General features: G+C 46.1%; 1 protein-coding gene across 6 annotated transcripts in view; it reads right to left on the reverse strand.

The window, feature by feature from the left end:
• Positions 1 to 21,226, reverse strand: part of Pknox1 (PBX/knotted 1 homeobox 1) — a 57,630-nt gene that overhangs the window by 31,191 nt on the left and 5,213 nt on the right. For 2 of the 6 annotated variants that reach the window (XM_027929054.2, XM_027929049.2), the window contains exons 2-4: positions 8,203 to 8,297; positions 4,829 to 5,021; positions 2,533 to 2,643 (exon numbers count right to left, since the gene is read on the reverse strand). In XM_027929054.2, the coding sequence (XP_027784855.1) occupies positions 2,533 to 2,583 (51 nt within the window). In that variant the 5' untranslated portion in view covers positions 2,584 to 2,643; positions 4,829 to 5,021; positions 8,203 to 8,297. The remainder of the gene's footprint in view (positions 1 to 2,532; positions 2,644 to 4,828; positions 5,022 to 8,202; positions 8,298 to 21,226) is intronic. The other 4 variants (XM_027929053.2, XM_071615001.1, XM_027929050.2 and 1 more) reach the window with 4 other exon arrangements.

A 21,226-nucleotide genomic window follows, 5' to 3' on the forward strand; every position in this document is an offset into this window, starting at 1 on the left:
AATACAATCCTTCTGGAGGGCAATCTCACAGTAGTATAAAAAGCCTTAAAAGGTTTATTTCAATATTTTTTTCTTTTTTTAAATTTTTTTAGTTGTTGATAGACCTTTATTATTTACACTGGTGCTGAGAATCAGACCCGGAACCTCACACATGCCAGGCAAGTGCAATTCCACTGAGCCCCAGCCCCAGCCCTTTTTTTTTTTTTTTTTTAGTTGTAGTTGGACACAGTACCTTTATTTTATTTATTTATTTTTATGTGGTGCTGAGGATCAAACCCAGCACTCAACACATGCTGGGCAAGTGCTCTACCACTAAACCACAACCCCAGCCCTCAGTATTTTCTTATTAATGAATGAAAAAAGAGAAATCTGAGAGTTTGACCTTAAAGAAATGGCTAAGTAATTATAATATGTCTATACTAGAAACAATGAAATGTTTATTTAAAATAATGCTCATGACAGGCCCTTCAAGTCCTGGGGATACTTTCAGCTACTGAAAGAGCACCACACGTGGTGGCAGGATGGAGCAGGGTGCCCAGGCCAGGTCAGGGGACCATCACTGCTCCTTCTGACAGAACACACAATGGGAGGCAGGTGGCAAGGCTCATCTGAGCCCAAACTGAAGAATGAGAGGGGAAGACTGCCAGGAATAGCCAGGGCCAGCCCCCCAGCCGGCAAGAGGTGCCAAGGTGGGCCTGGCAGAGGTGAGTGTGGATGAGGGGCTGAGGGGGGGCTGAGGGTGACCTGAGGGTCCACGGAAACCAGGCCATGTGGGTCGGGGGCAGCTTGGACTTTACCTAAAATCCATGGGGAGTCCCTGGAGGGGTTAAGAAGGGGGCATATTGTCAGATTTGCACTTCAGGGGGGAAAAAAATCAAGTGGAAATATCCAAGGACTTCCAGGTCAAGATTAAGCAGGCTGAAACTCTATCCAGGATGACCCTCTCTTGATGCCTGCAAGATGCAAAAACATGCAACAAAAAACAAAGTCTCTTGGGCTGGGGATGTGGCTCAGGCGGTAACGAGCTCGCCTGGCGTGCACGGGGCACTGGGTTTGATCCTCAGCACCACATAAAATAAAATAAAGATGTTGTGTCCACCGAAAACTGAAAAATAAATATTAAAAAATTCTCTCTCTTTAAAAAAAAAAAAAAAAGTCTCTGCAACAGGAACCAAATAAGAATGGTACAAAACTGGCCACCAGGGTAAGGGAGGCACGACTCGCCTCACCACCAGAAGCCTCCCCAGCTGCATGGAGTCGGGAGCAGGGGCATCCAGGGCGTGTATTCCATTTCCCCTCTGATGGGCAGGAACACAATGGAGAATGCGCCAAACCCCAGCAGGATGCGGAGCATGCAGGGCACTTGGGAAGTTCTCAGCCGATGCCTCAGCTGCCCTCCTTCCCCTCCCCAACCCTTGCTGGTCACAGAGCACACACCACCAGATACACAAACACATATACTGCAGCTCCAAGGGGGAAGACTCCTCCAACTGGGAGGACAGTCAAGAAGCGCCCGTGGCAGCATGCACCAGATAAACGGGTCTGCTCTGAAGCTCTGCTGGGAGGGCTGGTTACTGGGTCAGTGCCCTCCCATACTTGTAAGTGGGGAGATGAAACTAGGGAAGTTAATCCAGTGAGACTCAGATTAGTGACTGTCAATGTAGGAATCTGGCTGTCAAAACGGATCTGTAGCTTGATGGCAGAGCAGCTGCCTAACATTCAGAAGACCCTGGGTTTGATCCCCAGAATTATAAACAAACAACAACAAAAAAACACCTGGGTTTTCTTTTTTCTTTTTATTTAATTAATATTATTTTATTTTTTGGTACCAGGGATTGAAGCCAGGGGCATTTTGCCACTGAGCCATATCTCTAGCCCTTTTATTTTATTTTATTTTTTAAAGTCTTAAGCCATAGGCTTTTTTTTTTTTTTTTTTTTGAGAGAGAGAGAGAGAGAATTTTTAATATTTATTTCTAGTTTTTTGCAGACACAACATCTTTGTATGTGGTGCTGAGGATCGAACCCGGGCCCGCACACATGCCAGGTGATCGTGCTACCGCTTGAGCCACATCCCCAGCCCACCCTTTTATTTTAATATATTTTGAGACAGAGTCTCACTAAGTTGCTCACAGCCTCATTAAGTTGCTGAAGCTGGCCTGGAACTTGGAATCCTCCTACCTCAGCCTCCTGAGTGGCTGGGATTATAGGCACATGCCAGCACATCCAGCTCTCTTTTTATTTTTGTGGAGCTAGTGGAGGCCTCACGTATGCTAGGCAAGCACCCAGCTTTTCTTTAAAAGTCACATAACTAATTAACTCTGACCTTAAAAAAGTAAATTCCCAAAGAATTCATATGATGGAGGGAGACTCCAAATGTATCACTTAAGGATATAATGTGAATAATTCTATGGCTTATCTTTCTGAACACCAATACATAATAAATGCATAATATATTTAAGATTGAATGTGCAACCTCACAGAAACTGAATGACTGGCAACAATCAGAATGCAGAATGAAGCTCAAGCTCTCACTTGCTGCCCATCTTGATAGCTGTCTATACTCAACGTCTGTGTGGCCATCATGGTTGACAAAAGAGTTTTATTTAAGACATCAAATCATCTTGAGACAGAAGCAAATGATATCTGGGAAAACAAAAGGAGAAGAGCATTAGAAGAGCATTAACAGTTATGCAACATGTTTTTTTGTTTTTGTTTTTGATTTTGGTACCAGGGATTGATTGAACTCAGGGGCAGTTGGTCACTGAGCCATATCCCCAGCTCTATTTTGTATTTTATTTAGAAATAAGGTCTCACTGAGTTGCTTAGCACCTCACTTTTGCTGAGGCTGGCTTTGAACTTGTGATCCTCCTGCCTCAGCCTCCAAAGCTGCTAGGATTTCAGGCATGTGCCACTACACTCAGCTAATATTCTTTATTCTACACCACCTGTGCACACGTATTTTTATATAGAAAAAATACCCTGACCCTGACACCCTGCTATGACCAAGACCCTCCTGGATAGCACTTCACTTGCTGAGCCATCAACCACCTGCACTGGTCCCTGATTTGCCCTTGCATTGTCAACTAGCTGGCCCACCACCCAAAGATAACAGCACTTGCCTTGTGTGCAACACAAGTGTTGGGGGCTATTATGGTTTAGATATGAGGTGTCCCCCAAAAGCTCATGTGTGAGATAATGCAGGAATTTTCAGAAGTGAAATGCTTAGATTATGAGATGCTTGACCTAATCAGAGGATTGATCCACTGATAGATTAACTGGGCAGTAACTGTAGGCAGGTAGAGCCTGGGGATATATCTTTGGGTTTATAATCTCCCTGTCTCTCTCTCTTCTCCCTCCTCCCCCCACCCACCTTCTTTCTCCCTCTCTCTCTCTTCCCTCTTGGTCGCCCTGTCCTGGGTTGCTTTTCTCTACCATGCCCTTCCGTCATGATGTGCTACCTCATCTTGAGTCCAGAGCTAAGGAGCGAACCTCTGAAACTGGGAGCCAAAATAAAGTTTCCTCCTCTAAGTTGTCCTAATCAGGTATTTCAGTCACAGTGACCAAAAGCCAACTAACACAGGATGCCTGAGATGCAGCAAGGAGCAAGTTGGCTCGAGAGCCCTTATCTTCTGGGAGTAGACAGGTGTGGAGGAGAAGAGCAACAGGAGGGCAGCAAGAACACGTGGGCACAGGGTGAAGCACAGAGGAGGGAGTGGCTCACAGCCATGTGCTCATGCAGGCCCCAGGGAAGGCCATTTAAACCAGCCCTGATATACCGAGAAAGGGAGGAAAGTGAACAAGGAATGAAAGGACAGGATGAAGGTGGCCAAAATGGCACTGCTATAAAGCTGCACATGTAACACAAATATTTAAATAATGGCCACTTGCCTCAAGATACATAAAACCTCCACCCTGATGAGCTGGAAGGATGTGTGGCTGTAAGGAACACCTGCAGTGGGGCTGCGAGAGGCACTGCAGAGCTGCGCAGGAGTGTGGGTCCAACCAGCCAGTGAGACCTGCTCGGGTACAGTGTGGCCACTGAGAGTCGGGTGGGCTGGGGCTTGCCAAGAAGGCCACACACAAGTCAAGCATACTCATGCCACTTGTCTTGCACTAGCAGGACCACAAAGTCACCAGGGGAAGTCCAGCAGCACTCCAGGGACGGTGCTAAGTGTGAGCCAAGCAAGCCAGGGAAGGAATCAGCAGCAGCCTTAATGGAGACAGTTGACAGGTGTCTCTGTCTCCTGACCACTAACGCTGCAGCCAGGCCAGCTCCTGACATGCTACCCCAGGAGGGATTCTTCACATAATGCCCACTTACAGCTGAGCAGCCGAGTAATGTGGCCAGGCCCACAGAGCTAGCCACGGGTTTGCTGGTCTCAACCTCAGCAGCATGGCACTGCAGCTGTCACAGGGACAGGGCTTGTCCCAGGCTAAGGAGCTAGGGGGTGGAAGGGCTAAGACATGACTTCATGAAAACCACGAGGCACATGAGGCCACTCCTTCCCTCCTTCAGCAAATGCTTGTTGTGTTGGGCAGTTCTGGGCACTGGGGCACAGAAACAAAGAGGCCAACAAGACACAGGCAGGGGCACAGGCACAAACTGATGGCAAGACAGGCCTTGATGTGCACGCAAGCACACTCAGGAAGTGACGGGGCCAAAGGAAGGCAGGAAACAGGGTGACTGGACAGAGCAGAGGAGGAAGCAGGGAGGTGCATGAGAGGTGACTATGGCCACAGTGAGGATGCCGGTGCCCCACACAGGATGGAAAACACAGCTGATGATGTGACTCAAGCTCTGACTTCATGAGCAAAACAGACTGTGTACCTTTGGAGCCCAGGAGAGCTGGGGTTGGGGTGTAGGCACTGGGAATCCAGACAGAGGTGAGCCAAGGGGGCTGTGGGCAGTCCGGAGTGTGGAAGGAAGGGACCAGAACAGGCTGAGCTTCCCACCTGAGCACCTGGAGGAGCAGAGATGTAGGTCCCAGGACAAGTAGACAGGTAAAGAGCAGCTTCTTAGCCTGGGAAGGAAAACAAGATGAGACATTTCAGGTTGGAGAGGATTCTCAGAACCACACAGGCATCTGGGCTGGAAACACACTTCATCACCATCAGAGTACAGCTAGTAGGTGTGGACATGTCTAACTCCCTACGCCCAGGAACTGCATGTGGGACCTGATTTAGAAATGAACTATAGGGGGCTGGGGATGTGGCTCAAGTGGTAGCGCATTCGTCTGGCATGCGTGAGGCACTAGGTTTGATCCTCAGCACCACATAAAAATAAAATAAAGACATTGTGTCCACCTAAAACTAAAAAATAAACATTTAAAAAAAAGAGATGAACTACAAATGGGATGACTTTGGGTCTCGAGGTGAGAGCATCCCAGGTTTAGAGTCCAGGGACTGGCCGTCCTTAGAAGAGAGGAGGAGATCTGAGGCACCCAGGGACCCCACAGAAGACAGAAGCAGGGACTGAGGTGACATCTGCAAGCAACACGAGCGTAAAGATGACTGGCGCCACCAGAAGGTCAAAGAGGGAAGGAAGGACCCTCCCTTGGAGACTGCAGGGGCAGCAAAGCCCTGACTTCCGGTCTCCAGAACTGTATCCTGGGTTGGTTTGGTTTGGTTTCACAGGGTCTGGGATGGCATCCGAGGCCTCACATTTGCCAGGAGAGCACACTGCTCTCAGCCTTCCAGTTTGTGGCAGTTTGTCACAGCTGCCCTTGCCAACAAATGCAGTGTGTAAAGCCCCCAGACTAGAGAAGACCACCAGGAAGAGTCAGCAGGCAGCTGTGCCAGGTCAGTCTGGAGGTCAGGAAGACGGGACGCAGCAGAGGACGAGGAGCAGCAGCCAGTGGGACAAGAGAAGAACTAGGCAGCGCCACTGAAGCCATGGAGGCGGGGTACCAATCACACAAAGAACAGCTGAGGGTCAAGGAGAAGGTGGCTGAGCACCACAGCTGGTGAGTGCAAAGCCCCCGGGAGCAGGACGGGAAGAAGCGCTGTCACCTGAAACTCTGCCCCTGGGAACAACCCTACCAACAGCAAGAGCCGCTCACACTAGGGAGCAGTGTGTGTAACGGTGAAGACACAGGGAAAGGCTCATGCACCACGGACTGTGTGGTCACCACGCTGTGCTCCACCCACCCTCAATCCCACTCTCAGGGCAGAGACACCACACATGTGCAAACTTGTCCCTGAGTGTCTCTTACCGGTTTCTCCTTGATCAAAACTTGGCCCTCCTTCAAATCCTGTCTTCTCTCCAATTTCACTTCCACCTGCCCCTCTGACCCCTGTGGACTCCAGCCCAGCGTCACCCCTGAGACCCTCATCACCTGGGACCCCAAGCTGCAGGACAGGGTTACTGACAGGTGGCTGCAGACAGGTGGGATGTGCCTAGAGGAGTGGGTCACTGGGGGTGTGCCTTTGGGCACGACTGTGCGAGCTGAGCTTAGTCTCTCTTCCTCCCAGCACCCTGTCTTCACTGCCTTCCTCCACCACATCCATCTCACCACCTCAGGCCCCAAGTACTTTTCCTCCTTAAAACTGTTCTTGTCAGGTCTCTTGGTCGTGGCAGTGAAGAAGCTGATGAAAGCAAGGGCATTTTACAAAGTAGACAGCCAGTGGCCCGAGAAGTGTCAAGATCACAAAAGGTCAGAGAGAAACACCACCACAGTGTGACTCTGAACTGGGTCTGGGCCCCCAATGTCCTTTTCTTTCTGTAAAGCTCATTAGTAAAACAAATGGCAGAATCCCCAAACAAAGTCAGAGTGGATTTTAGTACTGTATTAGTGCTATTTTCCTTACCTGACCACTGTACTAGAGTCAGTTAGTGGAGTCTTCTGGTTTTGGGATGCATGGTCAAGTATGTAGCCAAGAGGGGCATTATGCCTGTGCCTCACCTTCTCAAATGTTGGAGAGGGAGAGACAAAGTGTGTTTATACAGAGAGAGAGAATATCAGAGATGGAGAAAGCAAGCACAATAAAGCCAGAGTTTGGTAACGCTGCAATTTGGAGAAAGCATACAGGAAATCTTTGTATGATTTCTGCGACTTCTTTGTGTGTCTGAAATTCAAAACAGAGCTTTTTAAAGTTTAGAATTCTGTAAAAGGTATGGGAAGTGTCTGGGGTTAAAAGAAACTAAAGAAACAAAACAAAAGCTGACCAGAAACAGTGGTGCATGCCTCCTGTCCCAGCTACTCAGGAGGCCGAGGGAGGAGGATCACTTGAGTCCAGAAGTTGGACAACAGTCTGGGCAACATAATAAGACCCTGTCTCAAAAATCCAAAAACATACAACCCACCATAACAAAATAAAAGAAAGGAGAGGAAAATACTGTAAAAGACAATTTAAGGACATTTGGGGAGATATGAAATAAAGTCGGTATTAGTGAGTGTTACCTTGACAGTTTGATAATGCTGTGTATTCACTGCATGATCCTCTAACTCTGAGGGGTTGGGCTGGGCATGTCGACTTAGGTTATGATAGCCACAACTTATTTCAACTGGGTCAACAAAAATACACACATAACTGAGTACACTTGGGCCAGTCATCAACCACGGTGGGCTCCAGGCGGCAGGGAATCACACTTATTCTCTTTCAACGTTTTGTTTCCAAATGTTCATATTAAATATTAAGGGAAAGTCAGAATTTTATTTCTAAAGCTTAAATATTTGTGATCCTCTCTTTTAAAACTGGTTAAAAATTTCTAAATTTGGGGCTGGGATTGTAGCTTAGTGGTAGAGTGCTTGCCTAGCATGTACAAGGCCCTGGGTTCAATTCTCAGCACCACATAAAAGTAAATAAATAAAATAAAGATGTTGTGTCCAACTATAACTAAAAAATAAATATTTAAAAAATCTTCTAAATTTGATATAGTTATTAAAATATTCTAAAGCAAAATTTTGAAATTTGTGTCAAAAGCTCTGAAAGTATGTGTTCTCCCTACATCAGAAGACCATGCAAAGAATTTTTTTTTAAAGGCAACTCCTTATAACAAATATTGTGAGTAAATACAGAGGAGCAGAGTACGAAGATGGACAACACTCCTGCTAGACACCAAGAAAGGAAGCCAGAGAGAAAGGGCCTGCAGATGGCACCTCCCACTCAAGATGGCCCCACTCATAAAAGCCATTTGCAAAGTTGTTCATCATTTGTGGAACTGCTCACTAAACCCCACTCCCCAGCAGAATGACACACCACCTTTTGGTAGCAGTGCTGCCTGTTCCTCCATCCTCCAATCGGGCGCCAACAGCTCCCGCAGAATCCCAGTTCTTGCTGCAGCTCCCCTTCTTAGTCTGTAAGAGGCCGTGATCTTAATTAAGCTCAGGCCATCACCTCTGTCCATCAACTCAGGGCAGGGCCCAACACAGAACCCGAGTCATGAAGTGAAACCTATCATTAACTGGGAAAGGACTAAAAGCATTCAACCTACAAAGGTGGTAAGCCAGCTCACCTTCACCAAAAACTATTCTATCAGGCATTACGTCAAAACCCAATGCTGGGCTGGGGTTGTGGCTCAGTTGTAGCGCACTTGCCTAGCATGTATGAGGCGCTGGGTTAGATCCTCAGCACCACATATATAAAGAGTATCTCATGTTTATTTAAAAAAACAAACTCAATGCTGATTTCAGATTAAGAGACAATCGAGGCCAGGTGCAGGGGTACACATCTGTAATCTCAGAGATTTGGGAGACTGGAGGATCTCAGCAACTTAGAGAGACCCAGACTCAAAAAACAGGACTAGGGATGAAGCTCAATGGTGAAGCATCCCTGGGTTCAATCCCCAGTACCCCAAAAGAGAAAGAGAATAATATGAATGAGTTGGGGACTGGGGATACAGTTCAGTGGAAGAGTGCTATAGATATAGATACAGACATGTCCTTTTTCATCTGCCAATTAATATGCTTAAAGCAAAGTTGAAGTAAAACCTGGAACTCAAGGGAGTTGGCCCCAGGTCATATGGTGCACTGGTTTGGAAAGCAGACTGACCACCTACATGCTTAGCCATGGAAAATGTTGCACGTCTCATAATCCACCCAAGAACAGAGCTCTGGGGTCGTGACCTTCAAGGCTGACAGAAACGTGGAATGCGGGCCGGCTCTAGCAGGCTGCCATTTACTGTTTTTAAGCATGCTAGTCTGGCCAACTGGAAGCACACAGCAAGTTTTCCAGAACTGAAATGTGACCAGACTGATTTAGTCCAGCCACGAGGTCCACCCTTTGCTCAGGTTTGACTCAATAAAGTCCGGCAATAAAGTCCCAGATAGATGAAGCCCAACACGGGTGGGAAGGCTGGACGTGGCAGTGCCCCATCCCTGCTCATCCCTACACCACGGGGCCTGCTGGGAGTCTCAGAGGGGAACCTCTACTTGTCTGAATGATTTAGTAATTATCTTAGTGGTGTCTTTAACTCTGATGGAAGGTTTCAATTTTAACATTTTAGTCTTTAGTTTCAGAATAGTCAATGTATTTGGTATTGCAGGTACACTCCGGTTTGAATGTGTTCCCCCAAAGTCCATGTATTATAAGTAATCCCTAATCCATATTTTCATGGTATATGGAGAGGGAATTTGGGAGGCCATTAGGATTAGATGAGGTCATGAAGGTGGCACCATAATGTCGTCAGTGACTCTATAGGAAGAGGAAGAGACCCAAGTTGGCACACCTGCTATCTCCCATGTGACGCCCTCTGCCATGTCATGATGCAGCAAGAAGGGCCCGCCAGTGCCCAGCTGAGGCAGGTGCCACACTCTGGACTTCCTAACCTTCAGAACTGTAAGCAAAGAAACCCCTCTATTCTTCATAAATTACCTGATCTCAGGCACTTTGTTTTAGCAATAGAAAAAAAGACTAAGAGAACTTGTATTACTAAATTTTAGAAATTAGCTTTTTCAGTCAAAAGATTTGAGAGAAACTTACTAAGACTGCTTACTTCCCCTCACTTTTCCAAGCTGATAAGACTGACAAGCACTCCTCTCTTGGGGGTGCCCAGTGGGCAGGGCCAGGAAGTGGCTCTACAGAGCTCACTTTCTGGTAAATGGGTTTACAAAGTCTGAGAATTGAGATCCACTGTACGTGTATTTCCAAATTATTATATCTACTTTTCTTTAGTCAGATACTAAGGTGTTTTTTTTTTAAACAATTAGGCCTACTAAACTTAAAACTATAGTTCAAGATGGGCACCATGGTGCACAATCCCAGTGGCTTGGGAAGCCTGAGGCAGGAGGATCGCGAATTCAAAACCAGCCTCAGCAATGGCGAGGCACTAAGCAACTCAGTGAGACCCTGTCTCTAAATAAAATACAGAATAGGGCTGGGGATGTGGCTCAGTGGTCAAGTGCCCCTGAATTCAATTCCTGATACCAAAACAACAACAACAAAAAAAAACTATAGTTCAAAACGTGTAAAGTTCAGGCTGGGGATGTGGCTCAAGCAGTAGCGCACTCGCCTGGTATGCATACGGTCGGGGTTCGATCCTCAGCACCACATACAAAAAAAAAAGATGTTGTGTCCGCCAAAAACTAAGAAAAAAATAAATATTAAAAAATTCTCAATCTCTATTAAAAAAATGTGTAAAGTTCAAGTTGCAAAGGGAACTGATCATTTTCTAATGATACTCTAAAGAGAGTATCTAATATGATCAACTTGAGTTATTCAAAGGTCATCTTAAAAGTTCAAACTTATTGAATTTGCAAAAATTATAAAATTTATAAAACCTACATAAAAACATAGGGAAAAACCAGGCCTGTAAGTGTACCCTTAAGAAATACTGATTTGAAAGTAGAGCAATCTTTTCTGTGCTTAAAAGCCTCATTCCAAAGGGCATTTAAAAATCATGGCAAGAGGCTGGGATGGAGCTCGGTGGTAGAGCATGTGCTTAGCTCACTGGAAGCCCTGGGGTCCACCCTTAGCACCAAAAGCAAAACAAGAAACACCATGACAAGAAAAGCTGGATGCCAGATATCTTTTAATTCACAGTAATAAAGAATGGAACCAGAGCCTGTAGACCCTCCTCCTCGGGGGAACAGTGAAGTCGGCAATGACCATCTTCACGCCATCATGACACGCAAGGGCCAGACCCGCAGGCGGCACCGAGAAGCAAGTGGTGGCCTGCAAGTGAAAGGCAGGTGCGTAGCCCCACGAGCATGTCTGTGCCCTCGTCAACGCCACCGCTCTCTTGCAGCTCTCTCCTTGCCAGGGTCCATCCTAGTGCTGACGTGGAGCAGCAGACAGACGCAGTCCCTGCTGTCAAGAAACAGCATCACTGCGAGACTTACTTATGGGTCATGGGGAGAAGAGGCGTCTTTGACCCCAGTCATCTTCCCCAAGAGCGCAGAGTCCTCTCTGTTACTCAGGGCCACCACCTCCCCACTGTGAAGTCCAAGGTCTTCTGTAGGGAGGCCTTCGAGATGCTCAGTCCCTCAACACCTATGAGTTTTCTTGTGGCTGTCTTAAGTACCTCAGTGAGATCACACTTTTTGGTGGGTTACTAATGAGATAGTCACTTTTTGGCAGATGGACAATGCACTTGGACTCTCCTTTAATTCTAACAGTAGGTGCACATTCCGCTGGTTTTTCTCAGTAGATATCATCATCTGTAAGTCACGCAGATGTGATTCCCATCAACACTCCTGCTGCTGGGCTCAGGGCCTAGCTCAGAGCTAAGAGTGCTGGCCTAAGATGCCCAGGACCCTGGCTCCATCCTAGCACTGCTCCCCCACCCCAAAAATCCTGTTGTATTTGACAAACTCCAACTATTCTCAAATGTAAACAGAGCAAAGATCCATGAGTAGCTAAATTGCTAAAAAAAGAAGTTTAAAAATACCAGATTTCAAAACATAAGACCATAGTAACAACAAAAAAGAGTAATAGCATAAGAACAGAGAAAAAGTCAAGAGAACTGAAGAAATGAGACACTGGACTTGGGAGAGTTTTTATAAGTATTTAAGATACACACAACTTTGAAATTTTTGTTTTTATAAAAAATCCCATTGACCCAGCAGCTTGGTAGGCTGAGGCAGGAGGATCACAAGTTCAAAGCCAGCCTCAGCAATGCCAAGGCAGTAAGCAACTCAGTGAGACCCTGTCTGTAAATAAAATACAAAACAGGGCTGGTATGGGGCTCAGTGGTCAAGTGCCCTGAGTTCAATCCCCAATCTACCCCATCCCCTAGAAAAAATCCCATTGAATGCAACCAACTCCAGCACAACTAAGGCTCTGGTGAGACAGGTCTGGTGCTGTCTGCACCTGCACCAAGCAGGCCAGGCCCACTTCCTCTCTTTAATCATGGATACCGGCCATGTCCTGGCCTCGGCTGTGCACAGCACAGGCGCCCGAGAAGTGAACTCCTGAGGCTCGGAAGGAACGTGTCTCAAAGGCCTCCAGCACAATCTTGGTGACACAGCTCATGTGGATGACAGACTCAGAGAGGAGTTTCCCAAGAGGCCACATCTTCGTGTCCTGTGTCAGGAGAAGGGGGCTTAGTGAAGGGAGTGGAGGAGGGAGCATGAGGAGAGCTGTGTTGGAGTGCCTACTGTATAGGCCCCCTTTCTCCGGCACTCCATCGAGGGGATCAGAATCCACACAATCCAATGATTCCCAAAGACTCACCAGGAGCCCAGACGCACTGAGCACCAAGTCGTCAATGTGGGACCCTGGAGGACATCACTCCTCCAAACCAGCTCAGTGGCACTCAGCTACGGCAGAAGCCAGGCCAAGCCGAGACTCCAACCTGGGCCACATGGGGAGGCAGCTCCTTATTACCAAGAGGACTCACTTCTTGACCCCTGGAAAGAAGGCTGACCACACGCAGGCCGTACAGTGTGAGGAGGGCATCGAGTTGCCAGGACGCCCAGAATGCTGTGAGGGAGACAGGGTTGTAAGGAAGACCCCCAGGCTGTGAGAGAGACCCCCAGGCTGTGAGGGAGACCCCCAGGCTGTGAGAGAGACCCCCAGGCTGTGGAGAGAGACCCCCAGGCTGTGAGGGAGACCCCCAGGCTGTGAGGAAGACCCACTAGGCTGTAAGGAAGACCCCTAGGCTGTGAGGGAGACCCACCAGGCTGTGAGGGAGACCCCCAGGCTGTGAGGGAGACCGCCAGGCTGTGAGGGAGACCCCCAGGCTGTGAGGGAGACCCCCAGGCTGTGAGGGAGACGCCCAGACTGTGAGGGAGACCGCCAGGCTGTGAGGGAGACCCCCAGACTGTAAGGGAGACCCCCAGGCTGTAAGGGAGACCCCCAGACTGTAAGGGAGACCCCCAGGCTGTAAGGGAGAGCCCTTGACTATGAGGAAGATCCCCAGGCAGTGAGGGAGACCCCCAGGCTGTGAGGGAGACCCCCCAGGCTGTGAAGGAGACCCCCCAGGCTGTAAGGGAGACCCCCAGGCTATGAGGGAGACCCCCAGGCTGTGAGGGAGACCCCCTTGGCTGTGAGGGAGATCCCCAGGCTATGAAGCAGACCCCCAAGGCTGTGAGGGAGACCCCAAGCCCTGAGGAATACCCAAATGCTTAAGGAGGATCCCAAGGCTGTGAGAAACTCAAGTCGCGTGGAACATCTACAAGTAGTTGCTCTGTTCAACATGCCCACTCATCTTCCAGCTTATAGCCATCAACTGCCAAACTTGAGAAAATGCCTGTTAAAGATTCTGTCCCTTGTTGGGCACAGTGGCCCACACCTGTAATCCTAGCATCTCAGGAGGGTGAGGCAGGACGATCTCAAGTACAAGGCCAGCCTCAGCAACTTAGCAAGGCCCTAAACAACTTACCAAGACCCTGTCTCAAAATAAGAAATAAAAAGGGCTGGGGATGTGGCTTAGTGCTTAAACACCCCTGGGTTTAATCTCCCGGGGCTCCATTGTAGCTCAGGCACAGAGCGCTTGCCTGGCAGGGTTCGATCCTTACCACCACATAAAAATAAGTAAATAAAATGAAGGCATTGTGTTCATCTACAAAAAAAAAAAAATTAAAAAGATTCTGTCCCTCAGTCCTCAAGCCACCCTGGCCCCTGTCTTCCCAGCCAAGGAACCAAACATGGTGGAGGAGAGAAAGGCTACTTCCTCATATCCTTTCCTTTCTCCAGGCACACAAGATAAAAGGGCTGTTTTATGCCACTGATGGGGTTATTGGTTTCACAGTGGGAAGGACCGGGCCCTCTAGAAGGTGCTCCGAGACACACTCACTTTGCTGAGGAGAGTGGCGCCAAGGCTGAGCGATGTCTCAGCTCAGGTTGCCAGCACCAAAGCCCTGTCTTTTTCCTACACGACACTGTGTCAGAGAATAAGATGGACTTGCTTCTAAGAGTATGTGGGACTCATGGGAAAATCAGGAGCATATTCAACTATCAGCACAACTTCGGTGCCTGTTGACTTCTGTTCCATCTATAAACAGGGAGCAGCTAAAGGTGACCCATCAGGTAAACAACATGACTCAGATTCCATCAGGACCGGGACGAATTTTCAGCGCTGCACCCACATGGGATTCTGCTCCGAGGAGAATAACAGGCTCATCTGTTGGAACCGGGAGGTAGGGCATCTCCACAGCCGAACACAGTTCCTGAAAAGGAAGGGGCATTCCTTCCACCTAACCCGCTCACATAATAAACACAGGTGCAGCACCAAATACCAATGGCCACGAAGGACACTGGACACTGCTCACGAGAAGAGAAAGGCTTGCTCTGGATGACCAAGACCCTGACTGCAATTACAGGGTATTCTCTAGATTCACACTCTAGAGAAGAGTCAGCTGTGACTTGATAACCAAGTTTACTGGTCACCCCATCACTTCACTGCAGAGCAGGTGAGGCTCCCCACCACCTCTCCATCTCTGAACACCAGATCAGCTGCTGGCCTTTCTTCCATGCCACTCCACCAACCCCTAAGGCCATTCTCCACTTGGCAGCCTCAACAATGGACTTCTTGGATCGTTTGTTCCTTTTGTTTCAATACTGGGGATTGAACCCAGAGGCACTCTACCACTGAGCTACATCTCCAGCCCTTCCTATTTTTTGAGACAGAGTCTCACTAAGTTGCTGATGCTGGTCTTGAACTTGGAATCCTCATGACTGAGCCTCCCACATTGCTGGTGTTACAGGCCTGCACCACCATGCCCAGCAATACTGGAGTCTTTAAATGCTTGTTTATTTCCCTTTGATTTTCAGAACAATATACTGGTTCCCTATGTTTCCAAATAGTGACAAGTGAGGCTGTTTTTAGCACGTTATGATCTCATGGTTTTTGAACATTTTGTTAAATGAATAGAACTTCTTAATATATACATTCTTCTTTTTTTCTTTTTGTATTGGGGATGAACTCAGGGCCTCACATACATGTTAGGCAAGTGCTTATCACTGAGCTACATCCTCAGCCCTTTTAATTTTATTTTGAGACAGGATCTTGCCAAGTTGCCCAGGCTGGCCTAAAACTGGGGATCCTCCTGCTTCAGCCTCCCAAGTGGCTGAGATCATAGCTACATACATAATTTTTAATCCTACAAATTATCCCCTCACAGCCAACACAAGCCCCTTCAGCCAGCCTCTATAGCCTTTAACACAATCCTAGTAATTAATAACTTTCTTGCTTTCAGATAAATGAGATAATCCAGGCTTATCTTGCACCAAACTTAGATGCTGTCACTGACCCCAGAGGCTGACTCCTCAGGGTGAGACAGAGAGCACAATCCACATCTGTGTGTGCTCCTTGCTACTGGGTGGCCACTATTCCCAAGCATATCCCCCTTTAGAGTAGCTTCTAGTGAACAGAGACAGAAAATATTTCTCATAAAAAATTCTTTAAAATTAGTTAACACTGATATCTCCAATTCAAACTTGGGATTACAGGGTATTTATTTTCTTGCTTCAACTTCATATCTGTATGTCTTTTCTCCCACCCTTGAACTCTTATTTCCTAATGACAGCAATATAATGATTTATCGTATGATATATAATTTCAAAGTAAAACAAACATTATTACTAAAAATGTAAGTACTAAAAAACTGCCTAGGTTCTTTTTGTTCTAACTTTTAAAGAACCATACATACATAGGGCTGGAGTTGTGGCTCAGAGATAGAGTGCTCACCTAGCATGTGCAAGGCCCTGGGTTCGATTCTCAGCACCACATAAAAATAAATAAAATAAAAGTATTGTGTCCAACTACATCTAAAAATAAATAAATAAATATTTTAAAAAAGAACCATACATAAATATCATATGGCTTTGATAGAGCTCAGGACATACTATGCTATCCTAAATGTGGCACCCTGGCATATTGACTATTTTAAGCTGAGCAATTTTGAGAAAATGCACGTAAGGGAATCTACTGACTGTCCTCCCCACGTCTCCCCTAGGGCAGTGAGTGGTGCCCTGCCTATACTGAAGGAAGAGCACAGCCTTATCCCCACAGCAGGGACACAGAGAGGAACCTGGGTACACCGCCCCTGCTCAGTTCCCCCAGTGGATCACAATTTAGTCCCTTGGTCCTCTCGTGTTTCTCCACAGCTTCCCACTCTTAATCAAACTTAGCCCAAAACACTCAGTTTTAAACACTCCGCCGGGTCTTCATTTCCTTGAGAAGGTTCCCATGTCACACAAAACTTAGATCAAATAAACTGTGTGCCTTTTTCTTGCTATTCTTGATTCCAGGGGACCCAGCAATAATCCTACAGTGGGAAGGAGGAAAACCAGCACCAGCTGCCTCCTCTGCAAGGACCTTGTGTTGACTGGCCTGGGGCCTCTAGGTAAAGGGCATAGTCCTACACCCTGAGCCTTGATCTCCTCACTTGGCCTATGGATGCCTCTTGGCAGGTGGAGATCACCTTCACACCTGCTTAGAGCTGCAGCGAGCTCAGCTGCACCTAAACTGACCACTGTCTACCTAGCCAGTCCCCTATGCAGGAATAGCAGCCCCTTGCGGCACCATAGTCACACCAGCCTCTTGGGGTCCCTCTGAGCTCCAGCTCCCACCTCTCTCTGGAATGGCTTCACTCCCCCCCATCCCAAGGAGGAAATATCCTTGACCTCTGACCCACAGCTCACTGCAAACTGGCCTCCCTTTCAGTCCTCAGCACAGCTGTGAACAACCATTGTTCTGAGGGGTCTCTGAGAGCCCTTTACTACCACTGACCAGGCAGAAACCTTATCCCTGTTTTTGTTTACCATTGTACCCAGCCACTATCACAATGTGGGGTGCTCAAATTTAGCAGGTGCTCAAGATTTTTGGTTTAGCAAATCCTTGCTACAATCTGTACAACACAGGAATTGCCTGTTTCATGAAAATTCAATCTCACTCACCCATCTGTGCCTAGAGACTTCTGGAGGAGCTACGTCTTGACCCCCTTCTCAATTCTGTCTCAAACTTCTGGTCTATACAGGTGTTCTACCTCAAGGTCAACTCTGACTAATTATAGCCCAGTCATAAACTACCCAGAACTCCTTAAGTCATCAAACTGTACAAGGCACTTCTTTTTTATATATTTTGATTTTTAACTGGACACAATACCTTTATTTTATTTTTATGTGGTGCTAGGTGAACGGTCTACTGCTGAGCCCCAGCCCCAGCCCATACACGGCACCTTCTTACGTGTACCTTTCAATCTGCCATTACATTCCTTTAAAAATACTGTGTCCTTGCTCCTTCTTCATCTATTTGCCTGTCTTCTTTGGGGGGTGATTTTATTTTTCTAGTGTTTTATGCTGAACACTCAAAAATTCACTTACTTTCTTGTTCTCTAATAAATGCACTCTAGGCTCCAGAGTTTCTTTCCCTGAAAGCCGTTTGTGCCTCACCCCACTGGTCAGGATATAAAACCTTTACTGTCATCCACTTATAGTCAGAAAACAGTTTGTGATAGTTCCCCCTTTAATCTATAGATCGATCTTAAAATGTCCAGGTAGAATAGACACCTTTAGATGTCTGTTCACTCTTTGTGGTACTGGGGATTGAAGCCAGGTGTGCTCTACCACTGGGCTACATCCTCAGCCCCTTTTTAATTATTGAGACAGGATCTTGCTAAGTTGCCAGCCTGCCTCAGACTCCGAGTCTCTTAATAGGCATGGCCACCGCACGCTGCAAGCTATCCTTTTACTCTGAAATTCCAAGCAGCTTGTGTCACTGCAGTCTGAGATTCTGACCTAGGATTTACTTTTGAAAACTTGGGATAATTTTTCTTTATGGTCTAAAATACAGCCGATTTTGTTCAGTGTCTTATGAGACTGATGAGAATCGACATTTTATGTTTACTGGGCACAAATTTCTGCATATGTCCATTAGTTCCACACAGCCACCATATTAATATTACTTAAATCCCTCATATCAGCAGTTCTCAGATGGAGGAATTTCTGGAGATTACTGAGGGTGATCTCGATGGAGCGTGATCTGGCCCATGTTCCTGGTGCCAGGCTGAGAACTCCATTTCAACCCTGGGTTACAGAAGTCCCTCCCTGTGTGCAGAGCTGTCAAGCCCCCATCCCATCAGGATCAACTGTGCAGTGAGGTCTCTGTTATGATGTTAATAACCCTCGACTGCTCCTCTCTCCTGTGCATACCTTAGCCTCATCTGATGGTGACAGTGCTCTACTCCTTTTCTCATTGCACTGATACATCTCCATCCCTTATTTCTCTTCTACTTGTTAGTTTTAGATGTCTGACTTATGTAGAAAACTTGGCTAGATATCTTTTTTGTACTAAATCTGGAATTTTATCACCTGAGATTTACCCTTTCAACATTAGGTGTGGTTCCTGATATATCTGGCATATTCACATCATCTTAGTTTTGTTTTCTAAAAAATATCCCAAGCATGCTTTCTTGGGATTTTTCCCTTTAGTATCTTTTGTTAAGGTTTTTCTTTGTTGTATTTTCCCCCTCTGCACTTTGGGAGTTACACATCCGATCTTCAGGCATCTAGTAGCTACTTTCATACCACCCCAAATCAACAGGAACACCCCATCCCAACTGGTTTCCATAACTGTGTATCATCAACTACACATAAGCAAAGTGTTCCATGCTCAAAGGGAATTGGTCACTAAGGCAGAGTTCTGGAGTCAAGTCCTAGCACCTAGTAACATGTACTTTTATGATCCTAAATGAATTAAGGGCTATTTCTTTATGCTCTCTTTTTACAGATGACCTATAAACCCACCATATCAAGTCAGGAGTCCAGTGAGGGGAAACATCTTGCCTATTCCTCATTTGTTAATTCATATTTCCCCAACAATAATGCTATTTGATTTCATTTTGATCCAGACAACTTTGATGTATTTCCATTGAGATCTATGGCCAGGGTAGGGGTGGGGCATGGAGTAGTCCTGTGAACTAGGGCTAGACAGTAAGTATTGTAAGTCTGTGGACCACATACTACTTCTATTAAATACTCTTTCTCTTTCTTTATAGCTCTTTAAAAACATATGAGCCATTCTCAGCTGTAAGCATATAAAACCAGAGAGCACTGAGATTGAATCCACAGGCCTGCCATCTGCCAATCCCTGGCCTCAAGTATGGCTATTTAAAAACAGGTCTTTAAAAAAAACAAAAAACAAAAACAAACCATCAAATGGACTTCTTTCAGCCCTTTGGAAAGGCTCTCGACTCATTCTGATGACATATCTCATGCACTGCAATAGTCAGCATTGCCACCTGATAAGTCCAAGCATCTGTGCCCCTCTCCAGCTGCCACACCCAGGGAAGGACTACCACTCTAGCAGTGCACCTCCCTGCTGCTGTTGAAAGCCCGCAGGCAAAATCCCAACACAGAAGAACTGGAGATTCTAGGGTAAGCTCAGTTCTAGTATCTGCAGAGATTATTAAGTCAGATAGTTATGGAACCAGAAAAGGACTAGAAACAAGGACAAGAGTTCTGGGGCTACCTCTCTAGATTTTTTTCTCATTATTTTTCCCTAAAACACTTAATTGATGATCTTTTTCCAAACTAAACCTGTCTATTAACAAACCTACAGAAACTATCAAGGCACCAAGAAAATTGCCCAAATTCCATACTCATAAAGGACACCTTCTCTAACCTCCCTTTCGGGACATTAATTATCCATCATACAGTTCAGGGAGTTTTCATGTCTTTCACAAGTTTTAGCCAATCAGGGTTCAAAACACAAAAGCCCTTCATTTCCCACCCCAGAGAGATGTTCAATCAAATAATTCATTCAAGGAAAAACATTTGCCAAGAAATCACTTTATTTTTCAAACAAGGCTTGGAGAGGTCCCACCTGAAATTTAACACCAAATAAAATCACAGATATTAAATTGTTTGAAAACTTGCACAAAAAAAGTATCTCTAATCCAAAAGTCCATATATGTCCAGTGAAGACAAAGCAAAATTTAATAAAAACATTTTATTGGTTTTATAATTTGTTTTAGATGACACCTATTACGGTAAATTTACATTCACATCAAAACTTTTGACTCTCACATCATTACAAACTGACATGCAACACTTTCATACGTCCTAATTATTAAGGATCAATGCATGAGTTTTTTATGAGAACTAGGGAGCTGGGGATATGGCTCAGTGGTAGAGCATGTGCTTAGCAGGCATGAAGCCCTAAGTTCAATCCCCACCACCAAAAAGGAAAGAAAATAGGAACCTTAACCCTTCAAAGGCAGTCTTTCTCCCATTGCATTGCCTGTGCTCAGGGATGCAGTAGTATAGAAATGGCCCTATCGGGCCCTCTTTCCAGCAGTTGCTGCCCTTCAGATCCACACTCCCTTTCAACCTGACTACCAGCAAGTCAGCTTTCAGACGGCAAAACAGAGAATGCTAAAGACTTTGACATACTGGACATGACTATAAATAAAATATGTGTGTGTATACACATACATAAAAACAATTGCAAAATTGTTAAGATCTTAAATGTTTAATGAGAAATATTTATGTAAATATACACAGAAAAACATAATGTGGGCTAGTAATACAACATGAAATACCTTAACAGATCAATTTGCAAAATGTATGCACATAAACCACTGGCTTCAAAAATGGACAAAGGACTTGATGCTCAACATCACACTGATCATAGGGAAATGCAAATCAAAACAATTTCACACCCACTAGTGGCTACTATCAAAAAATAGAAAATTGGAGCTGGGGATGTAGCTCAATAGTAGATCACCTGCCTTTAGACTGCGGGAGACCTAGGTTTGACCACTAGCACCATAAATAATAATGATGATGATGGGTGATGGTGATGTCAAGGATCTGAACAAACTGGAACCTCTATGCATTGTTG

The sequence above is a fragment of the Marmota flaviventris genome, chromosome 8, assembly GCF_047511675.1.
Source record: "Marmota flaviventris isolate mMarFla1 chromosome 8, mMarFla1.hap1, whole genome shotgun sequence".
Taxonomy (NCBI): Eukaryota; Metazoa; Chordata; class Mammalia; order Rodentia; family Sciuridae; genus Marmota; species Marmota flaviventris.